At 43.9% G+C, this 23,894-nt stretch overlaps 1 protein-coding gene and 1 long non-coding RNA gene across 2 annotated transcripts; one reads left to right on the forward strand and one right to left on the reverse strand.

The window, feature by feature from the left end:
• Positions 1 to 1,781: 1,781 nt before the first annotated feature.
• On the reverse strand, positions 1,782 to 8,006 carry nlrc3l (NLR family, CARD domain containing 3-like). Its single transcript, XM_064985295.1, has 5 exons — positions 7,540 to 8,006; positions 7,278 to 7,453; positions 6,807 to 7,083; positions 4,727 to 4,942; positions 1,782 to 4,622 (listed from the first exon to the last, which is right to left on the reverse strand). The coding sequence occupies exons 1-5, from the start codon at positions 7,894 to 7,896 to the stop codon at positions 4,254 to 4,256; spliced, it is 1,395 nt and encodes a 464-aa protein (XP_064841367.1). The 5' UTR covers positions 7,897 to 8,006; the 3' UTR covers positions 1,782 to 4,253.
• Positions 8,007 to 16,073: 8,067 nt separating this feature from the next.
• LOC135551562 (uncharacterized) lies at positions 16,074 to 20,473 on the forward strand. The gene is made up of 3 exons (XR_010457327.1): positions 16,074 to 16,163; positions 16,618 to 16,740; positions 20,155 to 20,473. It is a non-coding gene; the product is annotated as an uncharacterized LOC135551562 (long non-coding RNA).
• The last annotated feature ends 3,421 nt before the right edge of the window (positions 20,474 to 23,894 follow it).

Below are 23,894 nucleotides of genomic sequence, written 5' to 3' on the forward strand. Positions count from 1 at the left end.
GTGTTACTGTTCCTGGTAACACCAGTGACAATAACATTGCTAACTTTTTATCATCACCGGAAGATTTTATACTGTTTCAATATTGAAATTTGTAACATAATATGGCTTTCCTTTTGAAAGATATGGCAAATTAAAAAGTGCTGCTGAAAAGCAAAGACTCTACAGACAGCGCAGGGAAGCTGACCCGGATCACCGAGCAACCTACCTTGGAAAAAACACAGGATTTACTGAACGGCTTTAGAGAATAAAAAAAAAAAAGAGTGAATGATGTCACAGAAAGAGGAACAAGACAGCAGTGAAAGCAATGGTGGGTCAGACAGAAATAACACAGATGTGGAGAGCAGGAGAAACAGTGTTGGAGTGGGCGGGTCAGCTGACCTCTTGGTCCACCACTGGAAAGACATAACGGACACAATGTATTTCTATCAGGAGGTCAGGGACTCTGGTACTCAAATACAGTTGTATTATGTCAGTGAGGCAGAGGTGGAAAGTAAGGCACAGAGGATTTCTGGGGTACCTCGTAACCATAAAAGGAAAGAGTATCGTGCCTGGCATCCTCAAATACAGAGACAAGTTGTCTCTGCCAAGCAGCGCAAAGCATGTGGGATTTCCCATGTTATGGACTCCAAGAAATCAGTCCCGGCTAATGGCCATGGTCTCTCAGCTCCACTTTGTCCAGATGTCGTCGACCCAGATACCTCAGCTCCACTTTGTCCAGATGTCGTCGACCCAGATACCTCAGCTCCACTTCGTCTAGATGTCGTCGACCCAGATACCTCAGCTCCACTTTGTCCAGATGTCGTCGACCCAGATACCTCAGCTCCACTTCGTCCAGATGTCGTCGACCCAGATACTTCAGCTCCACTTCGTCCAGATGTCGTCGACCCAGATACCTCAGCTCCACTTTGTCCAGCTGTCGTCGACCCAGATACCTCAGCTCCACTTCGTCTAGATGTCGTCGACCCAGATACCTCAGCTCCACTTTGTCCAGATGTCGTCGACCCAGATACTTCAGCTCCACTTCGTCCAGATGTCGTCGACCCAGATACCTCAGCTCCACTTTGTCTAGATGTCGTCGACCCAGATACCTCAGCTCCACTTTGTCCAGATGTCGTCGACCCAGATACTTCAGCTCCACTTCGTCCAGATGTCGTCGACCCAGATACCTCAGCTCCACTGCGTCCAGATGTCGCCGACCCAGATACCTCAGCTCCACTTCGTCCAGATGTCGCCGACCCAGATACCTCAGCTCCACTTCGTCCAGATGTCGACGACCCAGAAGTTGTGTTTCTATAGTTCTAATAGAGATGTTGTGTTTCTATAGTTCTAATAGAGATGTTATGTTTGTACGACAATGTTGTTTCTATAGTTCTAATAGAGATTTTAATCTTTGAGGAATAACCCTGATTTTATTGTTCATATGAAATCAAATAAAATCTATTTATAAAGCCCTTCTCACCTCAGCTGTTATCTCAAAGTGCTGTACAGAAACCCTGCCTAAAACCCCAAACAGCAAGCAATGCAGGTGTAGAAGCACGGGGGCTAGGGAGAACTCCCTAGGAAGGCCAGAACCTAGGAAGAAACCAAGAGAGGAACCAGGCTATGAGAGGTGGCCAGTCCTCTTCTGGCTGCGCCCGAGGGACATTATAACAGAACATGGCAAAGATGTTCAAATGTTCATAGATGACCAGCAGGGTCAAATTATAATAATCAACATGTTATAAAATCATTTGAATTTAAATAGAATAATGTTAATCTGTATCTACTCAACTGCTGCTGCATTCATTAGTAAGCATTTTAATAGAATATGATCATCACATTTTGATGACTCAACCTCAATTATTTCTGATGTTAAAACAAAACAAGTGGTAGAAATATACAAATGTCGCATAATAGAACTTTACACAGACCGGTTTAAAATAAATTATAATCAAAAGAATTTCTTCGTATTAGCATAAACTTTGTCTGGTTATATATGCAAATTGAATTGTGAAATTACACTCAGGAAAGCTTGAATTGTCATCTAAAATATAGGTAACACCCGTGACAAAAAGGCAAAAAATATTAAAATACATTAAGATGGCATTTATGTTGATTTAGAATTAGTAAAGGGTTAACTTGACTAAGTTTGGTAAAAAAAAATAAAAGTTGTGTTGGCGCTTCAAAATCCATAATTTCTGCAGAATTACCCAAATAACCTATAGGGCCCTACTAAAGAAATGTGAATTTTTAAAAGAAATAAGTTTGCTAATATGGGTGATTGTTCATGGGACAATTGACAGCTGCAACATTTAAGTAGTTGTAAGGGTTAGGGCTGTCCGACTAAAAAAATAAATCTTACTTGACCGAAAGTCATGTTATTTCGACCAATCAATTGCTCAACATTTAAACGTGTATTTTTCCATTTTATACACACCATGTGTTTTAATAAAATCAACTATATGCATTGAGCTTGTCTGATTCTTTAAGCGTGCGGGTTGATGCCTCAAGAGGGCACCCGAGATCTAGCTAACCAGAAGAAAAAAACCTGACCCAACTATTTCAGTCCAAGTCAAGCACTGATGAGAAGACTATTTTATGAAATTCCCACTGGATCAGAGAATTTTCCCTGTCACGCTGAGTGGTTATCGAAAGGGCGAGAGCTGGAAGGATTTTTCAAATACATTGAGGAACTATTGTAATTGTCAATGTATGTAAATACAGAAATTGTTTGAGGTGAAGAAAACATCACTTTGAGAAGCTCCAGTGGTGGTTCATTAAGCCAATCAGAAATACTATCAGATCCCCAAATGAGGACATTTATATGCAAACAATGTGTCCACTCAGACAATGAGAACAGGACTAGCGGAAAATTACTCAATGGATTAAAATAAACTACCATAACCAAAGTAACAACCATTGTGGATTAGAAATCATAGGAATTAACGGTAAACATACTACTGGTGATATGGGCAAGTGATATACAACTCAGACAATGAAGTTATGAAACAAATGTGCACCAATAGGCAGGAGAAAAGTGCATTCTGGAGAGAGAAGTGCATTGTGCATCTGGGTGCAGAGTCAATCTGACGTCTGCATTGGCCATGCAGCATTTACGCTGATACGGCAAGTCAGGGCAGGAACGGCCTCAGCAGAAATCAGGGCATTCATACTCCTTACGGAGCAGTGCAGAGCTGTTGTCAAGGGCGTGTTTATACAGGATGTACCACCCTCACCTACCGTCAACCAATCATGTCATCGTGGAGCTACACGGAGCCCTCCACATTGGTACAACATTTGGGAGGGACATAGTGAGGCGGTATAGAGCTCCAGTTGGCCTCTGGAGGCTCCACCACATTGTCAAATCAAGCATAAATTGGCTTTTGGTCTCGGCCTCAGCAATGGATTAGTTCACTGAGATAGGTGAAAATATATATGTTTTACTGCTCAACTAAAACAATCTCAGACGACCAACAGCCTAAGGACCAAACAATGGACCAGTGGACTAAGAGTCAGCCCTACTAAAGGTCATCTAAAAACATAACTGTTGCAGATGAATAAACATCGTTCAATTCATCATTATCGTGATAATTAAGACAGTTATTGTGACATGGATAATGTTTTTTCATATCTCCCAGCTCTACTGTACACCTTTCACCCCAATACCCAAACTACAAAACACACAGTCATGCCATTTAAACACAAATAAATGTGTAAACATATAAACACTCCCTTTCCATCAAGTCTGAATTAAAGGAATAATGAAAATGTTAAATACCTGATTGTTCTTGTACTACAACTAGAAGTATAGCTGGCTAGTGTCAGTGATGGAGAAGCAATACATAACAGATTCTGCAACGAGGGTCACTACTGTCTGCATCCGTCCTCCAGTGAGTCATCTTGTTGAGTAGAGGATGAACAGGCTGTACTGTCACAAGTCTAACAAGCACCGTGGTCTTTATCTTCGACTGCTAGTTGATGGGTTATATATTAGTTATATATTAGTCCTTATAACAGACTCAGCACAGTCACAGAGTTCCTTCAGACACAATGATTAACTCTTTCTGGTAAGACACCTGTGATTTATGCCCCTTCTCTTTCTCTCGGTCTGTCTGCTAGTTGGATGAGACACACTGAATGTTCATTGTTTTGGTTTCAGCGGGGCACATAGACAACACCAATACTTTAGTTGCATTACCTTTCATTTTTACAAAACAGAGTTCTGTGCATCAGAGACAAATGATCAAACATGTTTGCTAACAGCAGGAGGCTGTTCAGTCCTCAGACGTTTCCAGCTCCCGGAGGCATTCGCTAAGGTTGGCCTGTCTCTCTGGCCCTGCACTGTCCTTCCTCTTGGTCAGCAGCCTGACCACTTCCTCCAGACCTTTCAGTGGAGGGGCGTTATGGGGGAACAGCATCCCTCGGAGCAAACCGTCATTGAGCGTCATGGACAAACCGCACAGGAAGCGCAGGAAAAGGTCGTACTGGCCGACAGGAGCGCTGAGGTAACGGTCAACGGCTTTGTGGTACATGTCCACCAGAGAGTGCTCCTTGAACAGCTTGGAGACGCGGTGGGACTGGTCTAGAACGTTCCGCTCCTCCAGACGGAAGGTGAGCCAAACATAATGTGCAGCCATGAACTCCTGATGATAAGAACACATTCATTATGAATAATACATCTGTCAATCTCGAAAACGATACCTCAAATCAAGAGAAGTAAAGTCATGTGACAGGAAGTCCAACCCACCAGGAAGCTCAGGTGTGTGAAGCAGAAGACCCGCTTGTCTTCGGCATTTGCCCTGGGAAGCTCAGTGCACAGGCCCGAACACCAGGCCACCTCCCTCACCACCAGACTGTGCTCATTCAGGTCCTCTTCATAGAACACAGAGCGGTTATTGTCCAACAGCTTCAGAGCCAGGCAACCCAGATTCAACATGAACACCTTGTCCATTTCCGTCCATTTCTGCTTATAGGAATAATACATTTGTATTCCTTTCTTCCAGGTTCAAAAGATACCTTACACAGTAAGCACACTATAACAGCACACAACAAACACCAATGTCATGACATAACGTGGAGAAGACTAAACAGAATCAAACTCCTGGGACCAGACCCTGAGACTTTCTAGAGGTTTAGCATCGGGGGGGAAAGGCATCAGACCAAGTCTACACTGTACATAAGACCGAGTACACAACTAGCAGGTAAGATGAGTGGCATACAGGGCCCTGGGAAAGTATTCAGAGCCCTTCACTTATTCAACATTTTGTTACGTTACAGCCTTATTCTACAATTGATCAAATATTTTTTTCCTCTCATCAACCTACACACCATATCCCATAAAGACAAAGAAAAAACTGTTTTTTAGAAATGTTTGCTAATTTATTCAAAACTTTTAAAAAAATCTACATAAGTATTCAGATTCTTTACTCAGTACACTGTTGAAGCACTTTTGGCAGTTAGAGTCTTCTTGGGTATGACACTACCAGCTTGGCACATCTGTATTTGGGGAGTTTCTCCCATTCTTCTCTGTAGATCCTCTCAAGCTCTGTCAGGTTGGATGGGGAGCGTTGCTGCACAGCTATTTTCAGATCTCTCCAGAGATGTTCGATCGGGTTGAAGCCCAGGCTCTGGCTGGTCCACTCAAGCACATTCAGATACCTGTGTGCTTAGGGTCATTGTCCTGTTGGAAGGTGAACCTTTGCCCCAGTCTGAGGTCCTGAGCAGGTTTTCCTTCAATGATCTCTCTCTACTTTCCTCAGTTCATCTTTGCCTCAACCCTGACTAGACTTCCAGGCCCTGCTGCTGAAAAACATCCCCACAGCCTGATGCTGCCACCACCATGCTTCACCGTAGGGATGATGCCAGGTTTCCACCAGACGTGACGCTTGGCATTCAGGCAAAAATAGTTCAATCTTGGTTTCATGAGACCAGAGAATCTTGTTTCTCATGGTCTAAAAGTCCCTTCGATGCCGTTTGGCAAACTCCAAGCGTGCTGTCATGTGCCTTTTACTGAGGAGTGGCTTCCATCTGGCCACTCTACCATAAAGGCCTGATTGGTGGAGTGCTGCAGAGATTGTCATCAGATCAGAGAATCTTGTTTCTCATGGTCCAAGAGTCCCTTAGGTGCCTTTTGGAAAACTCCAAGTGGGCTTTCATGTGCTTTTTACTGAAGAGTGGAGCTCAGTCAGAGTGACCATTGGGTTCTTGGTCACCTCCCTGACCAAGGCCCTTCTCCCCCGATTGCTCAGTTTGGCCTTACAGCCAGCTCGAGGAAGAGTCTTGGTGGTTCCAAATGTATTTAAGAATGATGGAGGCCACTGTGTTCTTGGGGACCTTCAATGCTGCAGAATTTGGTACCCTTCACCAGATTGGTGCTTTAACAATCCTGTCTGAGCTCAATTCCTTCCACCTCATGGCTTGGTTTCTGCTCTGACATGCACTGTCAACTTTGGAACCTTATATAGGACAGGTGTTTGCCTTTCCAAATCTTGTCCAATCAATTGAATTTACCACAGGTGGACTCCAATCAAGTTGTAGAAACATTTAAAGGATGATGAATGGAAACAGGATGCATCGAGTCTTCTAGCGAAGGGGCTGAATACTTAGGTTTTTAAAAAAGCTGCCGTTTTTTTATTTTTAAGAAATGTGCTAAAATTTCTCACCCTGTTTTCACTTTGTCATTATGGGGTATTGTGTGTAGATGACTGAGGATTATTTATTTAATACATTTTAGAATAAGAATGTAACGTAACAAAATGTGGAAAAAGGGGTCTGAATACTTTCCGAAGGCACTGTATATATTATATTATTAGGAGGGTGGATCAGACCTGTGAGTTGGGGTTTTGCCCATAGTATTTCTCCAGCTTGCGGTTGTTCTGGATGATCATGTAGTGGATGAAGAAGGACGTAATCTTGGGGGGCTCGTCTCCATAGTCCTCGTAGTTACGGAAACCCCTCTCATACACCATGGCAACCATCCAGCAGCAGAAGGGAATATGACACAGGGTGTAGATGGTGGGGGACTTCTTGGTGTGTCTGATGATCTTAGCAGCCAGAGACTTGTCTGAGTAACGCAGGGTCAGATATTCATCCTTCTGCTCGTCACTGCAAAACAACAGACAAACTAATAAAACAGCAATAAAAGTCAATGGTTAGCATTTTATATCAGTGTTCAGTTTCACTCACCCCCACAGTGCTTTACATTGTGTTGCAACAACTCATAGGATGTTCGAGGGGGATAGTTACTCCAAACACACTCACACCCAACCCCCATACCACCCTCTAAACACCACACACACCTGTAACCCTGTATCTCAGCAACACGGTGGATGTACTCAGGAGGTATCTGATTGGTAGCTGCACGTCTCCCAGTCAGCCACAAGAGGGCGTGCGGCAGCAGAGAGCCTCGGATCAGATTTACCAACAGGGAGTCCAGGGGAATAACAGCCTTGATGTCAGTCACAACAGGAGTGTTCTGGGGGAGAAGGAGAAATATCTTTATAGGTACTGAATGGTTCCACAGCCAAACACATCATCTCAGCCCAATGAGACTGTGAGCACCTTGAAATCGAGATGTTTCTGGTAGATGTCGATCCCGTCCATGACAAACAGCACCTTGCAGTCTGGCTGCTCCAGAAAGTCCATGGAGCGTGTCTCATTGTGGTACGTCTGCAGCAGCTCCAACATACTGATGTTTTTCTCCTCAACTATGTTCCGCTCCCTCAGCGACTGCATTTCCCGGAACGGAAACGGGAACACAAACTGAATGTCGAAATTAGCCCGATCCTCTGCCCAATCCAGCATGAACTTCTGGACCGCCACAGAGTTTCCGATTCCGGGCAGCCCCGTGGTCAGAACGCATCGTACTGGAGACCCATTCAGGGACCGGAGACGGAAAATGTTATTCCCACCAATCATGCTGTCTGGGGAGGCAACCTGGGGAGGGTTGGGGGATCGGACCGGACCTCGTGCAAGGGATTGACCCCGCCGTGACCTTGGGTGGAGATTTGGGGTTCAACGTAGACGTACTTCAGGTATAGATGCTTGCCCGCCCGGGGTACACCCTCAAAGATACAGTTGTGTCGCCGGATCAGAACACACTTCAACTCATACTGGATCACAGCTAAACAGGGGGAGACAGAGAGAGGGGTGGAAGAGGGGGAGACAGGGGTAGAAGAGGGGGAGAGAGGGAGAGGGGTGGAAGAGGGGGAGAGAGAGGACATAAATAGAGATTGGTTGGAAGGAGTGAGAAGAGTCTGATTACAGATACTTCCCCAGTCACAGGTCTGGTGCAGACCTGGGTTCAAATACTGTCTCAGGTACAGTGCATTCGGAAAGTATTCAGACCATTTGACTTTTTCCTCATGTGATGTTACAGCCTCGTTTTAAAATGTATTTAAAAAAATGCTCAATCTACCCACAATACCCCATAATGACAAAGCGAATTTAGATTTTTAGATAAAGATTTTTTTGCAAATGTATAAAACAGAAATACCTTATTTACATAAGTATTCAGACCCTTTGCTACGAGACTCCAAACTGAGCTCAGGTGCATCCAGTTTCCATTGATCATCCTTGAGATGTTCCTACAACAACTTCATTGGAGTCCTCCTGTGGTAAATTCAATTGATTGGACATGATTTGGAAAGGCACACACCTGTCTATACAAGGTCCCACAGTTGACAGTGTATGTGAATGTCATGAAGTCCAAGGAATTCTCCGTAGAGCTCTGAGACAGGATTGTGTCGAGGCACAGATCTGGGGAAGGGTACGAAGAAAGTCTGCGGCATTGAAGGTCCCCAAAAACACAGTGGCCTCCATTATTCTTAAATGGAAGAAGTTTGGAACCACCAAGACTCTTCCTAGAGCTGTCCGCCCGGCCAAACTGAGCAATCGGGGGAGAAGGGCCTTGGTCAGGGAGGTAACCAAGAACCCAATGGTCACCCTGACTGAGCTCCACTCCTCAGTAAAAAGCACATGAAAGCCCACTTGGAATTTGCCAAAAGGCACCTAAGGGACTCTTGGACCATGAGAAACAAGATTCTCTGGTCTGATGAAACCAAGATTGAACTCTTTGGCCTGAATGCCAAGCGTCACATCTGGTGGAAACCTGGCACCATCCCTACGGTGAAGCATGGTGGTGGCAGCATCATGCTGTGGGGATGTTTTTTCAGCGGCAGGGACTGGGAGACGAGTCAGGATCGAGGGAAAGATGAACAGAGCAAATTACAGATAGATCCTTGATGAAATCCTGCTCCAGAGCGCTCAGGACCTCAGACTGTGGCGAAGGTTCACCTTCCAACAGGATAACAACCCTAAGCACACAGCCAAGACAATGCAGGAGTGGTTTCTGGACAAGTCTCTGAATGTCCTTGAGTAGGCCGGACTTGAACCCAATCAAACATCTCTGGAGAGACCTGAGATGTGCAGTGGCGCTCCCCATCCAACCAGACAGAGCTTGAGGTTCTACATAGAGGAATGGGAGAAGCTCCCCAAATACAGCTGTACCAAGCTTGTAGCATTGTTGCCAAAGGTGCTTCAACAAAGTACTGGATAAAGGTTCTGAATATTTATGTAAATGTGATCGTTTTTTTATTTGTAATGAATTTGCAGAAATGTATACAAACCTGTTGTTGCTTTGTCATTATGGGGTATTGTGTGTAGACTGAGGGGGGAATACATTTGTTCAGAATAAGGCTGCTTAACAAAATGTGGTAAAAGTCAAAGGGTTTGAAAACTTTCAGAATGCACTGTTTTAAAAATGACTTTTCAATATTGGAAAATAGTACTTGAAATAAGTCTTAAATACAATTTGAGTCACTTCTATTTTTTTTAATAAATAAACTAAGTTAGTTTTGGAATGTGTATTTGAAAATACTCAAATGTACAGATAAGTGTGCTCTTCTTTACTGTTGATGGCCTGATACATCCTACCCTCACAAACCTGTGAAATTTCCTCCACATCTAAAAGGTGATGAGTTTGCAGTATATTTCAGAGATGAGATGGCAAACATTAGGCTGGGTACCAGTCAAGCAAAAGACCTCATGATAAGTTTGATATGTGCAATAGCCTACAACACAAAGGCACATTGGAGTTATTTTCCCTGGTTGACACAGACATGCTCAGGTAAGTGATCACAATTCAACCTTCTACCGGTCTTCTCAAACTCATCCCCACCACCTTCAAATACCGTTTTTAATTGCATATCTGAAGAAGTGCAAGCTATTGTTAATCTCTCCCTGTTCACAGGCATTTTCCACACCACACTAAAAGGTGAAACCCATTCTGAATAAAAGTCATCTAGATTCTTCAGCTCTTAGCAATTTTTGGGCCAATCTACAACCTTCCATTGTTCAGCAAAAAAGTTTTCAAACTGAAAATTAAAGTGCCAACTGTATTTTTGAAAAATTCAAATCTGGTTTTCGTGCCCAACACAGCACAGAGACCACCTTAGTAACAGTGGTAAAATGATCCTACAGCCAACACAGATGCCAAACAGCTCTCTGTCTTTGTTCTCTTGGATTTAAGTGTCGCATTCGACACTTGACCCTGATGTCCTTCTGGACAGACTGGAGAGGTGGGTTGGCCTCTCTGGTTCAGTTCTAAATTGGTTTAGGACCTATTTAACGGGTGGAGAGTTTGTCACCCTTGGTGAACATAACTCAGAAAATACATATGACATGGGTTCCAGAGTGGAGCAGCGGTCTAAGGCACTGCAACTCAGTGCTAGAGGTGCCACTGCAGTCCCCGGTTCCATTCCTGGCTGTATCACAACCGTCTGGGAGTCCCATAGGGCGGCACACAATTGGCCCAGCTATAACCCTGAAGGAAGTTGTTTCGGCTTGACCAACACCCACAACCTCCAGTCTCTTAGCCCTGTGAGCCCCCCCCCCCCCACACCCACAACCGCCAGTCCCTCAGCCCTGTGAGCCCCCCACAACCTCCAGTCTCTTAGCCCTGTGAGCCCCCCCCCCCCCCCACACACACAACCGCCAGTCCCTCAGCCCTGTGAGCCCCCCCCACAACCTCCAGTCTCTTAGCCCTGTGAGCCCCCCCCCACAGCCGCCAGTCCCTTAGCCCTGTGAGCCCCCACAACCGCCAGTCTGTGAGCCCCCCCTACAAACGCCAGTCCCTTAGCCCTGCACTGACCCGAGCACACATTATACCGGTTTCAAGGTCTATGCACTGGCTGCCTGTGAGTATCAGAATTTGGTTTTTAAATCAATCCACAATTGTGCACCCCAACACATGAGTTATGTACCCAGTAGGTCCCTCAGGTCCTCTGGCCCTGGCCTTTTCCTGGCCTTTTACCTATCCCAAAACCTAGGACCAAGAGGCATGGAGAGGCATTTAACTATCCCAAAGCCTAGGACCAAGAGGCATGGAGAGGCATTTAACTATCTCAAATCCTAGGACCAAGAGGCATGGAGAGGCATTTAACTATCTCAAATCCTAGGACCAAGAGGCATGGAGAGGCATTTAACTATCCCAAATCCTGCATTGCATTCATGTCTGAAATGTGCTATTATAACAACAACAAAAAAGCTTGATTTGAAATAACAAATACACACGTTACTGAACCCAGATGTGGTCAGTGAAAACCAGTTCTAGTTGTTACCTCTCTTGCACTTGTTCTCCAGCTCCTGGGCCAGCTCAGGTTTCTTCATGCGCTCCAGCATGCGGATCGCCACCCGCAGGCCTTGCAGTTTACCTGACACACAACAATAACAATCATCATCATCATCAGATACCAAAAGCACATTATAAATACATTACACATAATGTATTACCATGGCAACACCTCAAATGATTACCTATTCCTGCTGTAGTTGCTTCTTTTGTAGTAAGCAGTGCACTACCCGGGTGCGAATGTAGTAAGCAGTGCACTACCCGGGTGCGAATGTAGTAAGCAGTGCACTACCCGGGTGCGAATGTAGTAAGCAGTGCACTACCCGGGTGCGAATGTAGTAAGCAGTGCACTAACAGGGTGCGAATGTAGTAAGCAGTGCACTACCCGGGTGCGAATGTAGTAAGCAGTGCACTACCCGGGTGCGAATGTAGTAAGCAGTGCACTAACAGGGTGTGAATGTAGTAAGCAGTGCACTAACAGGGTGTGAATGTAGTAAGCAGTGCACTAACAGGGTGTGAATGTAGTAAGCAGTGCACTAACAGGGTGTGAATGTAGTAAGCAGTGCACTAACAGGGTGTGAATGTAGTAAGCAGTGCACTAACAGGGTGTGAATGTAGTAAGCAGTGCACTAACAGGGGGTGTAGTAAGCAGTGCACTAACAGGGTGTGAATGTAGTAAGCAGTGCACTAACAGGGTGTGAATGTAGTAAGCAGTGCACTAACAGGGTGTGAATGTAGTAAGCAGTGCACTAACAGGGTGTGAATGTAGTAAGCAGTGCACTAACAGGGTGTGAATGTAGTAAGCAGTGCACTAACAGGGTGTGAATGTAGTAAGCAGTGCACTAACAGGGTGTGAATGTAGTAAGCAGTGCACTAACAGGGTGTGAATGTAGTAAGCAGTGCACTAACAGGGTGTGAATGTAGTAAGCAGTGCACTAACAGGGTGTGAATGTAGTAAGCAGTGCACTAACAGGGTGTGAATGTAGTAAGCAGTGCACTAACAGGGTGTGAATGTAGTAAGCAGTGCACTAACAGGGTGTGAATGTAGTAAGCAGTGCACTAACAGGGTGTGAATGTAGTAAGCAGTGCACTAACAGGGTGTGAATGTAGTAAGCAGTGCACTAACAGGGTGTGAATGTAGTAAGCAGTGCACTAACAGGGTGTGAATGTAGTAAGCAGTGCACTACCCGGGTGTGAATGTAGTAAGCAGTGCACTACCCGGGTGTGAATGTAGTAAGCAGTGCACTACCCGGGTGTGAATGTAGTAAGCAGTGCACTAACAGGGTGTGAATGTAGTAAGCAGTGCACTAACAGGGTGCGACTGTAAATTTGTGGTAGTCTTTACCGAAGCGCTCCAGCATCTTATCCACTATGTCCAGCGTATCGCTCTCCTCCAGGTCAGTCATGGTGAAGGGGGAGTTGCACACACATAGATAGCGCTTAAACAGGTGTAACTCAGGACCACCCAGGGATGTCAGAGAATTCTGCATGGACTACAGAGTGGAAGGGGAGGAGAGAGTTCACATGCATACTCTCATAGCAAGAGAATCACAGATCAGACAGACATTCACATTGGTGAAAACATGCTCACACACCTTGAATATGTAGGGCAGTTCGAATTCAGGGTGCAGCTTGCCTGGCTGTTGCTCTTCATCACCCTCTTCCTGTGATTCGTCCTCAGGCTTGACGGGGGGCAGGGGCTCAGGGTAGTCTACCTGGATGGGGCTGTGCTCATCCCTTTCTTCCTCCTCCGCACGCGCGTGTGTGTGTGGCCTCTCTGTGACGAAGGTTCCCTCTTGGGGGTGCTCGCTGACAGACTGCTGCTGTGTGATCTCAGTGAAGACCGTCTCTGGAGACACGTTGCGGTTCAGCTGGACCCTGGAGGAACAAGAGTGCATCAGCACAACCTCAACGGCAGGACATGAGAATGGATGGAAGTTGCATGTCAAACCTTTAAAAGTAACGTTATAGATTAGGGCAACATTGGGGAGTGCCAAGCCAACCAGGAAACAATCTGATAGTGTAATGTGGTCACACTGTGTGGGTAATACCCAGTGATAGCATACAGTGCCTTCCGAAACCATTTTTCCCCTTGACTTATGAAATTGATTTCTCAGCCGTCTACACACAACACCACATAATGACAAAGTAAACAAAAAAAATGCACATTTATTTCAAATGAAATACCAGATTTACATCAGTATTCACACCCGAGTCAATAGACGTTAGGATCACTTTTAGAAGTGATTACAGCTGTGAGTCTTTCTGGGTAAGTCTCTAAGAGCTTTGCACACCTGGATTTTACAATATTTGCACAAATTCTTTTTAGAATTATTTAAGCTGTCAAGTTGGTTGTTGATCATTCCTAGACAGCCATTTAAGTCTTGCCATAGATTTTCAAGCAATCGATTTTGTCCCAAACATAATGCTTTGTATTCAGGAAATTAAGTTAATTTCTTTGCCACATTTGAGGTTTTACTTTAGAGCCTTATTGCAAACAGGATGCATGTTTAGGAATATTTTTTATTTAGCACAGGCTGCCTTATTTTCACTCTCATGTAGGTTAGTATTGTGGAGGAACTCAAATGTTGTTATTCCATCCTCCGTTTTCTATCCGTCATTAAACTCTAACTGTTTTAAAGTCATCATTGGCCTCATGGTGAAATCCATGAGCGGTTTCCTACCTCTCTGGCAATTTAGTTAGGAAGGACGCCTGTGTCTTTGGTAGTGACTGGGTGTATTGATACACCATCCAAAGTGTAATTAATAACTTCACCATGCTCAAAGGGATATTCAATGACTGCTTTTTTTTACCCATCTACCCTTCTTTGTGAGGCATTGGAAAACGTCCCTATGCTTTGTGGTTGAATCTGTGTTTGAAATTCACTGATCGACTGAGGGACCTTACAGATAATTGTATTTGTGGAGGTGAAGTAGTCATCCAAGAATCATGTTAAACACCATGCTACTTATGTGAGCTAAGCACAGTTTTACTCCTGAACTTATTTAGGCTCACCATATCAAAGGGGATTGAATACTTATTGACTCAAGACATTTCTGCTTTCCATTTAATTAATTTGTAAACATTTCTAAAAACATAATTTCACTTTGACATTATGGGGTATCGTGTGTAGGTCAGTGAAACAAAAGCTCAATTTAATCCATTTTAAAGGATAAGTTTTTGCCATTTACAACAAAAATAGAGATTTGGTTGTAAAAAATATATATACTTCTTTCAATTCAGGCTGTAACACAACATTATGTGGAAAAAGTTAAAGGGTGTGAGTACTTTCTGAAGGCACTTTAGGTGGTCAGACAGGTTTGACAGGAAAGCTGTGTGTGTGTACCGTGTGTGTGTAGTGAAGGTGGGTAGTTCCGATTTGCAAGATGAGCGCTGAGCCTCTGTGATGTTCTCGTCCTCTTCCTCCTCATCACTCTTCATGGAGCCATAGCTAGAGGGAGGCCTCTCCTGGTTCTGGCTCACCTGTAGGATCCTGACATCATCCCAGGAAATAAAAACTAGTCACTTTCTCAAAACGTGTATTACTAGTTGTGGTTGGTGTCCCAAAATATATTTGGGACGTGGAAAGGTTCTATTCAAAACACCATCAGTTATGATAAGTCTGCTAACAACAAGTCTTTACATGTTTCTCTGACCAGGTGGTTTGTCGCCGCCTGCCAAGCTATTTAAAAAAACATATATTGAGATGACAGAAAAGGGAATATAGCTCAAATGACTAATTTGGTATTTGTCCAACAACACCGTAACACACTGACGCGAACCGTTCAAACACTCTTTCCGGAGGCCTAACAAACAGTGGTACCGGTCCACTCACCCCTCCACCTCTGAATCCGAGTCCATTTCGGTTCCCCCGACAGGCTCAAATCCCGAATCTCCTGTGAAGGGGGAGAGATTATTCTGGTGCCGTCGGTCAAATTAATGACGTAGCAGGGAGTTGAAAAACAATGGTTGGCTGCCCTAAGGCCTAGTGCTAACGAATGTGTTGCATTAGCTAACGTTACATACCAAGCAAGTTTTGACACTGGCATTTCGACTTCTTGTACAGAATGTAAACAATGCCTTTGTTTGCTTTCAATGCCTATTGGGTGCGCATTTGATAATGATCCCAAAACTATACAGGCAAGTACATTTAGAAAGTTATAATACCCTACTCACAACACAACTAACCTACCAGCTCTCTTACCTCCCACCTTTTCAAAATGTCGGACTTTACTTCCGCTTTCCACCTTAAAAGAGGATCGTTCCTAAACCCAGACGCGCAACATCGCGAGCGCTGACGAAGCAGATCAAACAGACCAGACCGGATTTGGGGGTTGATGCCGCGTTCAAGTGCTTGTCGGAACTAGGAAACTGGAAAATGTCTGATTTGTTAATTCGTTAAACGCGTAAACTACAACAGGTTAGCAAGTCGGACATTTCTGAGTTTCCTAGTTCCGAATAATACTTGAACGTGGCAAGAGAAGTCAAAGGGCGAATTCGAGTGGATCACTTTTTGTGAAGACGCCGAACAACGTTGTCCACCGCTTTTCAAAGGTGTTGCATTATGGCTATAAAAAAGTCGGACTTACAACTATACTGAACATAAATATAAACGCAACATGTAAAGTGTTGGTCCCATGTTTCAAAGCTGAAGTAAAATATCAATTTTTTTCATACGCACAAAAAGATTATTTCTCTCAAACGTTGTGCACAAATTTGTTTACACCATTGTTAGTGAGAATTTCCTATTTGCCAAAATTATCCATCCACCCAACAGGTGTGACATATCAAGAAGCTTATTAAATAGCTAATTAAACAGCATGATCATTAAACAGGTGCCTCTTGTGCTGAGGGCAATAAAAGGGAAGTTTAAAATGTGCAGTTTTGTCACACAACACAGTCCCACAGAAGTCTCAAGTTTTGAGGGAGTGTGCAATTGGCATGCTGACTACAGGAACTGCCTCCAGGGCTGTTACCAGAGAATTTAATGTTATTTTCTCTCCCATAGCCGCTTACCGGCCTCAACAGCAGACCACGTGTAACTACACCAGCCCAGGACCTCCACATTTGGCTTTTTCACCTGCGGTATCATCTGAAGGGGTGTGGGAAGTATGCTGGTCAAAGCTGAGAAGTATGTATTTCTATAATAATTCCCATTTGTGGGGAAACACAAATTCTGATTGGCTGGACCTGGCTCCCCAGTGGGTGGCCCTATGCCGTCCCAGGCACACCGGTGGCTGCGGCCCTGCCCAGTCATGTGAAATCCATAGATTAGTGAATTTATTTAAATTGACTGATTTCCTGACATGAACTGTAACTTAGTAACATTTTTGAAATTGTTGCATGTTGCATTTCTATACTTTTTTCAGTATACATTTCTGAAGTTGCTCCTCCCCAATTGCAACTTGAAGTCATAACCAAAGCATTGGGGAGACAATCTTCTGTTGCACATAGATGGTTGATGTCGCCACTATCATTGGCTATTATCAATGCATGTTACAGTTTTGGTTGGATGACTATTTAAACTTAAATGCATGTTTATCCATACATCCTTACAATGTAACTACATAAGATATACATGTGATCCAAATTGTTAACATAAATAAATGAAATACCCTACTTGTGACAATATAGCTCAGGGATGGGCAACCCCAGTCCTCGGGGGCCTGATTGGTGTCAAACTTTTGCATCCGCCAAAGCCAGTAAAATGTGATTCATCACTCCAGCAAATACGTTTCAACTGCTCCAGAGTCCAATGGCGGCAAGCTTTACACCATTCCAGCCAACGCTTAGCGTTGTACAAGGTTAACTTAGGCTTGTGTGCAGCTGCTTGGCCATGGAAACCCATTTCATGAAGCTCCCACAACCAGTTATTGTGCTGACGTTGCTTCCAGAGACAGTTTGGAACTCATTAGTGTGTTGCAACTGAGGACAGAGGATTTTTACGCGCTTCAGCAGTCCCGGTCTGTGAGCTTGTGTGGCTTACCACTTCACGGCTGAGCCGTTATTGCTCCTAGATGTTTCCACTTCACAATAACAGCATTTACAGTTGACCGGGGCAGCTCTAGCAGGGCAGAAATTTGACGAAATGACTGGTTGGAAAGGTGGCATCCTATGACGGTGCCACGTTGAAAGTCACCGAGCTCTTCAGTAAGGTCATTCTAATGGAGATTGCATGGCTGTGTGCTTGATTTTATACACCTGTGAGTAACGGGTGTGGCTGAAATAGCCGAATCCACTCATTTGAAGCGGTTTGAAAGTTTGTCATTGGCTTAGATACTCTGATTGGTTAGAGACGATCTGAGTTTGGGAAATGCTGTGAGACAGCCCCCACATTCACCGTGACATAAAGCCCTCCAGACAGACAGACATGCCCCTGCAACACAGCCCAGTGTTGAAGAACCAGCTGAGTGACAATCAGAACCATTTTTTTTTTTTAACGGTTCAGATGAGACCACTTTCCAACCAGCACCACAAGTTCCTAAACACACAGTAGCGATGTAGTTATACTCATGGTCTGATATGGGGCGGGTCAAACACTGTGTCCATTGTTGCTACAAATCATCTCGTAGGCCTATGATCATATGTTGCTTGTCTGGTGTAAAGAAGTAGTGCTCACCTTGCGTGTGCTGGTGGGAATCTTTGGGGACTTGCTGTTGTTAGTCCGTTGGGGACATCCTCTGTGCCTTCCCTCCCAGCTGCTGGTACTTCACACTCCTGGCCCAATTGCGGGAAGACTACACTGCTCCAGACGGTGGGACAAGCCCCGGAACGTGGGAGCTGGTGTTCCCTGGAGACTTGTGTGAAGCGTGTCCTGCAGATTTACAGTGTGGAGCTGAAAATCCTATTCAAGCCTCTCTGTAGGAAGCCACTCTTGGAGGCTGCCTTCTGGGGCTTGTTGTTAATGGTGAATGATATGGACTGTCTCCGCACAGCCGGACAGACAGAGGATGGATTTTCAGGCCTATTGTTTGGAGCATGCTAACAGATTTTTAAAATGTATTTATTTAACTTTTATTTAAACCAGGGAAGTCAGTTAAGAACAAATTATTATTTACAATTACGGCCTACCCCAGACAAACCCTAACACGGACGACGCTGGGCCACTTGTGCTCCGCCCTATATGACTCCCAATCACAGCCGGTTGTGATACAGCCTGGAATCGAACCAGGCTCTGTAGTGACGCCAACTGAATTTAATTTAATTTAAGGGACAATTTTTTCAATACATGCACTACCGTTCAAAAGTTTTGTGTCACTTAGAAATGTCATTGTTTTTGAAAATAAAAGCACATTTCTTTTGTCCATTAAAATCACATCGTTAATTGTTAATGTTGTAAATTACTATTGTAGCTGGAAACGGCTGATTTTTCATGGAATAAAACTGTTGTTCTGATTAAAGAAGCAATAAAACTAGACTTCTTTAGACTAGTTGAGTATCTGGACCATCAGCATTTGTGGGTTCGATTACAGGCTCAAAATGGCCAGAAAAAAAACATTATTGTTCTGAGAAATTAAGGCTATTCCATGTGAGAATTTGCAAGAAATTGAAGATCTCGTTCAACGCTGTGTACTACTCCCTTCACTAACAGCGCAAACTGTCTCTAACCAGAATAGAAAGAGGGGTGGGAGGCCCCGGTGCACAACTGAGCAGGAGAACAAGTACATTAGAGTGTCTAGTTTGAGAAACAGACACCTCACAAGTCCTCAACCTGCAGTTTCATTCAATTGTACCTGCAAAACACCAGTCTCAACAGTGAAGAGGCGACTCTGGGACGCTGGCCTTCTAGGCAGAGTCGCAAAGAAAAAGCCATGTCTTAGACTGGCCAATAAAAATAATAGATTAAGATGGGCAAAAGAACACAGACACTGGACAGAGGAACTCTAACTAGAAGGCCAGCATCCAGGACTCCATCCTGGAGTTCTCTCTCATTGTAATGAAAATAAAAACAAGTGTCTTGCAACATGATAGCTAGCAAACTCTGTGTGGGTGTTAAGGGGTAAGTTAGCTAAATAATGTTGCATGCATAGTAGCCAGAAGTCTAGTTCTTCATGAAGAAACTAAGCTATGTCATTGTGTTGTGTATGCCCTGAAATGAGGCATATAGATGAAGTCAAGTGAAAATACATTGTTTGAGCATGAATAAAGTAGCTAACGTTAGGCTAAGTGCAAAGATGATTCAGGATACCTCTTTTAAACTAGCTGTTTTTTTGTTACATTCAAATATTATATTCATGATCATACAGGTTAGCCAAAAGCCTGTGAAATCCTCTGGATTTATTATTCAAATGCCTCAGCCCTATGACAGGTAAACCAGCAACAGTTCTTTCACATTACTATGCGTGCAGATGAAGGAAAGAAGACAAGGAAAGAAAGTCACTATTGAGATGCAATTCAGAGCACTGTACTTTTTACTCAACACTCTCTAATCCCTTTTCTGGCTGCGTCTCAATACAGTAACGGCATCCTTTCCTATTCTCAGTGCCACATCTGAGTCCTCTCATACACCTCTCTCTCTGTTTCTCTCTCTCTGTTTCTCTCTCAGAAGCTCTGATGGAGGAGCTCAACCAGGGCTTGCGACCACTGAAGCAAAATGCAGAGAAGAAGTTCTGCAGCCGCTCGTTGTGTGTCAACAACAACAACATCACAGACTTTAATAATACATCTCACCTGGGTTCTACCTGTCCTTCAACGACATCTCACTCACCAGTGTGTTGAGTTCACACAGTCACGCACACAGGATGTCTCTGGACCAAACTGGTGCACTATATAAGCAATATTGTGTCATTTCAGACAAGCCTCTCCCTGAATGGACACAGGTGGCAGGGTGGTCAAATGAATTTCTCTAGTACAGGTATTCCCAAACTGGGGTACGTGTACCCCCAGGGGTATGCGCAATCCCCTCGGGGGTACGGCAAATAAAAATGTGATTAACATTTTACATTTATTTCTTATTTTTATTTGTTACGTTTAAAAAATATATATATATTCACATTTTCAAACAGTCCATTTATATTTTCCAACGGGGCTATACATTTGGGTGAAGTTTTTTTCTCGCCTGAGTAGCCTCGTTTCACTGCCAAAAATAAAATTAAACCAAATAAAATTAAACCTTCTTTGGACACTGTGTTAACTAACCTCCAGAAGAGCTTCAACGCCCTACAACTCTCCTTCCGTGGCCTACAACTGCTGTTAAACGCGAGTAAAACTAAATGTATGCTCTTCAACCGATCGCTGCCCGCACCTGCCCGCTCCTAGCATCACTACTCTGGAAGGTTGTGACTTAGAATATGTGGACAACTACAAATAGCTAGGTGTCTGGTTCGACTGTAAACTCTCCTTCCAGACTCACATTAAGCATCTCCAATACAAAATAAAATCTAGAATTGGCTTCCTACTTCGCAACAAAGCATCCTTCACTCATTGTTGCCAAACATACCCTTGTAAAATTGACTATCCTACCAATCCTTTACTTCGGCGATGTCATTTACAAAATAGCCTCCAACACTCTACTCAGCAAATTGGATGCAGTCTACCACAGTGCCATCCGTTTTGTCACCAAAGCCCCATATACAATCCACCACTAGGACCTGTACGCTCTCGTTGGCTGGCCATCGCTTCATACTCATCGCCAAACCCACTGGCTCCAGGTCATCTATAAGTCTTTGCTGGGTAAAGCCCCGCCTAATCTCAGCTCACTGGTCACCATAGCAACACGCGCTCCAACAGGTATATTTCACTGGTCATCACCAAAGCCAAACCTCCCTTTGGCCACCTTTCCTTCCAGTTCTCTGCTGCCAATGACTGGAATGAATTGCACAAATCACTGACGCTGGAGTCTTATATCTCCCTCACTAACTTTAAGCATCAGCTGTCAGAGCAGCTGACATATCATTGCACCTGTACACAGCCCATCTAAAAATAGCCAACCCAACTACCTCAACCCCATATTTACATGCATCTTTGCCAAATACATTTAAACTCAGTTTTCACAATTCCTGACATTTAATCCTAGTAACAATTTCCTGTCTTAGGTAAGATAGGATCACCACTTTATTTTAAGAATGTGAATTGTCAGAATAATAGTAGAGAGAATGATTTATTTCAGCTTTTATTTCTTCATCACATTCCCAGTGGGTCAGAAGGTTACATACACTCAATTAGTATTTGGTAGCATTGCCATGACATTTTTTAACTTGGGTCAAACGTTTCGGGTAGCCCTCCACAAGCTTCCCACAGTAAATTGGGTGAATTTTGGCCCATTCCTCCTGACAGAGCTTGTGAGTCAGGTTTGTAGGCCTCCTTGCTCGCACACGCTTTTTCAGTTCTGCCCACAAAGGTTCTATAGGATTGAGGTCAGGGCTTTGTGACGGCCACTCCAATACCTTGACTTTGTTGTTCTTAAGCCATTTTGCCACAACTTTGGAAGTATGCTTGGGGTTATTGTCCATTTGGAAGACCCATTTGCAACCAAGCTTCAACTTCCTGACTGATGTCTTGAGATGTTGCTTCAATATATACACATAATTTTGCTTGCTCATGATGCCTTCTATGTTGTGAAGTGCACCAGTCCCTCCTGCAGCAAAGCACCCCCACAACATGATGCTGCCACCCCCGTGCTTCACGGTTGGGATGATGTTCTTCGGCTTGCAAGACTTCCACTTTTCCTCCTAACATAACGATGGTCATTATAGCCAAACAGTTCTATTTTTGTTTCATCAGACCAGAGGACATTTCTCCAAAATGTACGATCTTTGTCCCCATGTGCAGTTGCAAACTGTAGTCTAGATTATTTATGGCGGTTTTGGAGCAGTGACTTCTCCTTGCTGAGCGGGCTTTCAGGTTATGTAAATATAGGACTCATTTTACTGTGGATATAGATACTTTTGTACCGGTTTCCTCCAGCATCTTCACAAGGTCCTTTGCTGTAGTTCTGGGAATGATTTTGACTTTTCGCACCAAAGTACGTTCAAGTCCGTCTCCTTCCTGAGCGGTATGACGGCTGCATGGTCCCATGGTGTTTATACTTGCGTACTATTGTTTGTACAGATGAACGTGGTACCTTCAGGTGTTTGGAAATTGCTCCCAAGGATGAACCAGACTTGTGGAGGTCTACAATTCTTTTTCTGAGGTCTGGGCTGATTTCTTTTGATTTTCCCATGATGTCAAGCAAAGAGGCACTGAGTTTGAAGGTCGGCCTTGAAATACATCCACAGGTACACCTCCATTCGACTCAAATGATGTCGTTAGCTAATCAGAAGCTTCTAAAGCCATGACATGTTGTTCCTAACACCCCCTAACCCTACAGCAGAGAGATAGATCGCGTATGTAAACTTCCAACTTCAACTGTATTTTTTTGCTCCTTTGCAACCCAGTATCTCTACTTGTACATTCATCTTCTACACATCCATCACTCCAGTGTTTAATTGCTAAATTGTAATTATTTCTCCACTACGGCCTATTTATTCCCTTACCTCCCTAATCTTACTACATTTGCACACGCTGTATATAGATTTTTCTATTGTGTTATTGACTGTACATTTGTTTATCCCATGTATAACTCTGTGTTGTTTGTGTTGCCCTGCTTTGCTTTATCTTGGCCAGATCGCAGTTTTAAATGAGAATTTGTTCTCAACTGGCCTACCTGGTTAAATAAAGGTGAAATAAATAAATGGTTTTCAGTGAAATAACAGCACAATGTCAAATACAGGTAGCCTAGTCAAATCACATTAACCATTACTCTCTCGTGGTAATTCCACTAACGGTCCGTATGTAGCCAAACGTAGCTGCTGCTCGTGTTGGTGTCTGTACTGATGGTGCAAAAGCCATGACAGGGAGACATAGTGGAGTGGTAACGCTTATGCAAGCAGTTGCTCCCGACACCACTTGGGTAACACTGCAGCATCCACCTAGAGGCTCTTGCTGCCAAGGGAATGCATGACAGCTTGAAAGATGTTTTGGACACTACAGGGAAAATGGTTAACTTTGTTAAAACAAGGCCCCTGAACTATTGTGTATTTTCTGCACTATGCAATGATATGGGCAGCAACCAAGTAACGCTTTTACAACATACAGATGTGCGCTGGTTATCAAGGGGTAAAGTATTGACACGTTTTTTAAATTGAGAGACGAGTTTAAAGTTTTCTTTACTGGCCATAATTTTCACTTGTCTGACGCTTGCATGATGACGAGTTTCTCACACGACTGGCCTATCTGGGTGAGGTTTTTTCTCCCTTGAATGATTTGAATCTAGGATTACAGGGGCTCTATATTCAATGTGCGGGA

Source organism: Oncorhynchus masou, chromosome 13, assembly GCF_036934945.1.
Source record: "Oncorhynchus masou masou isolate Uvic2021 chromosome 13, UVic_Omas_1.1, whole genome shotgun sequence".
Classification (NCBI taxonomy): domain Eukaryota; kingdom Metazoa; phylum Chordata; class Actinopteri; order Salmoniformes; family Salmonidae; genus Oncorhynchus; species Oncorhynchus masou.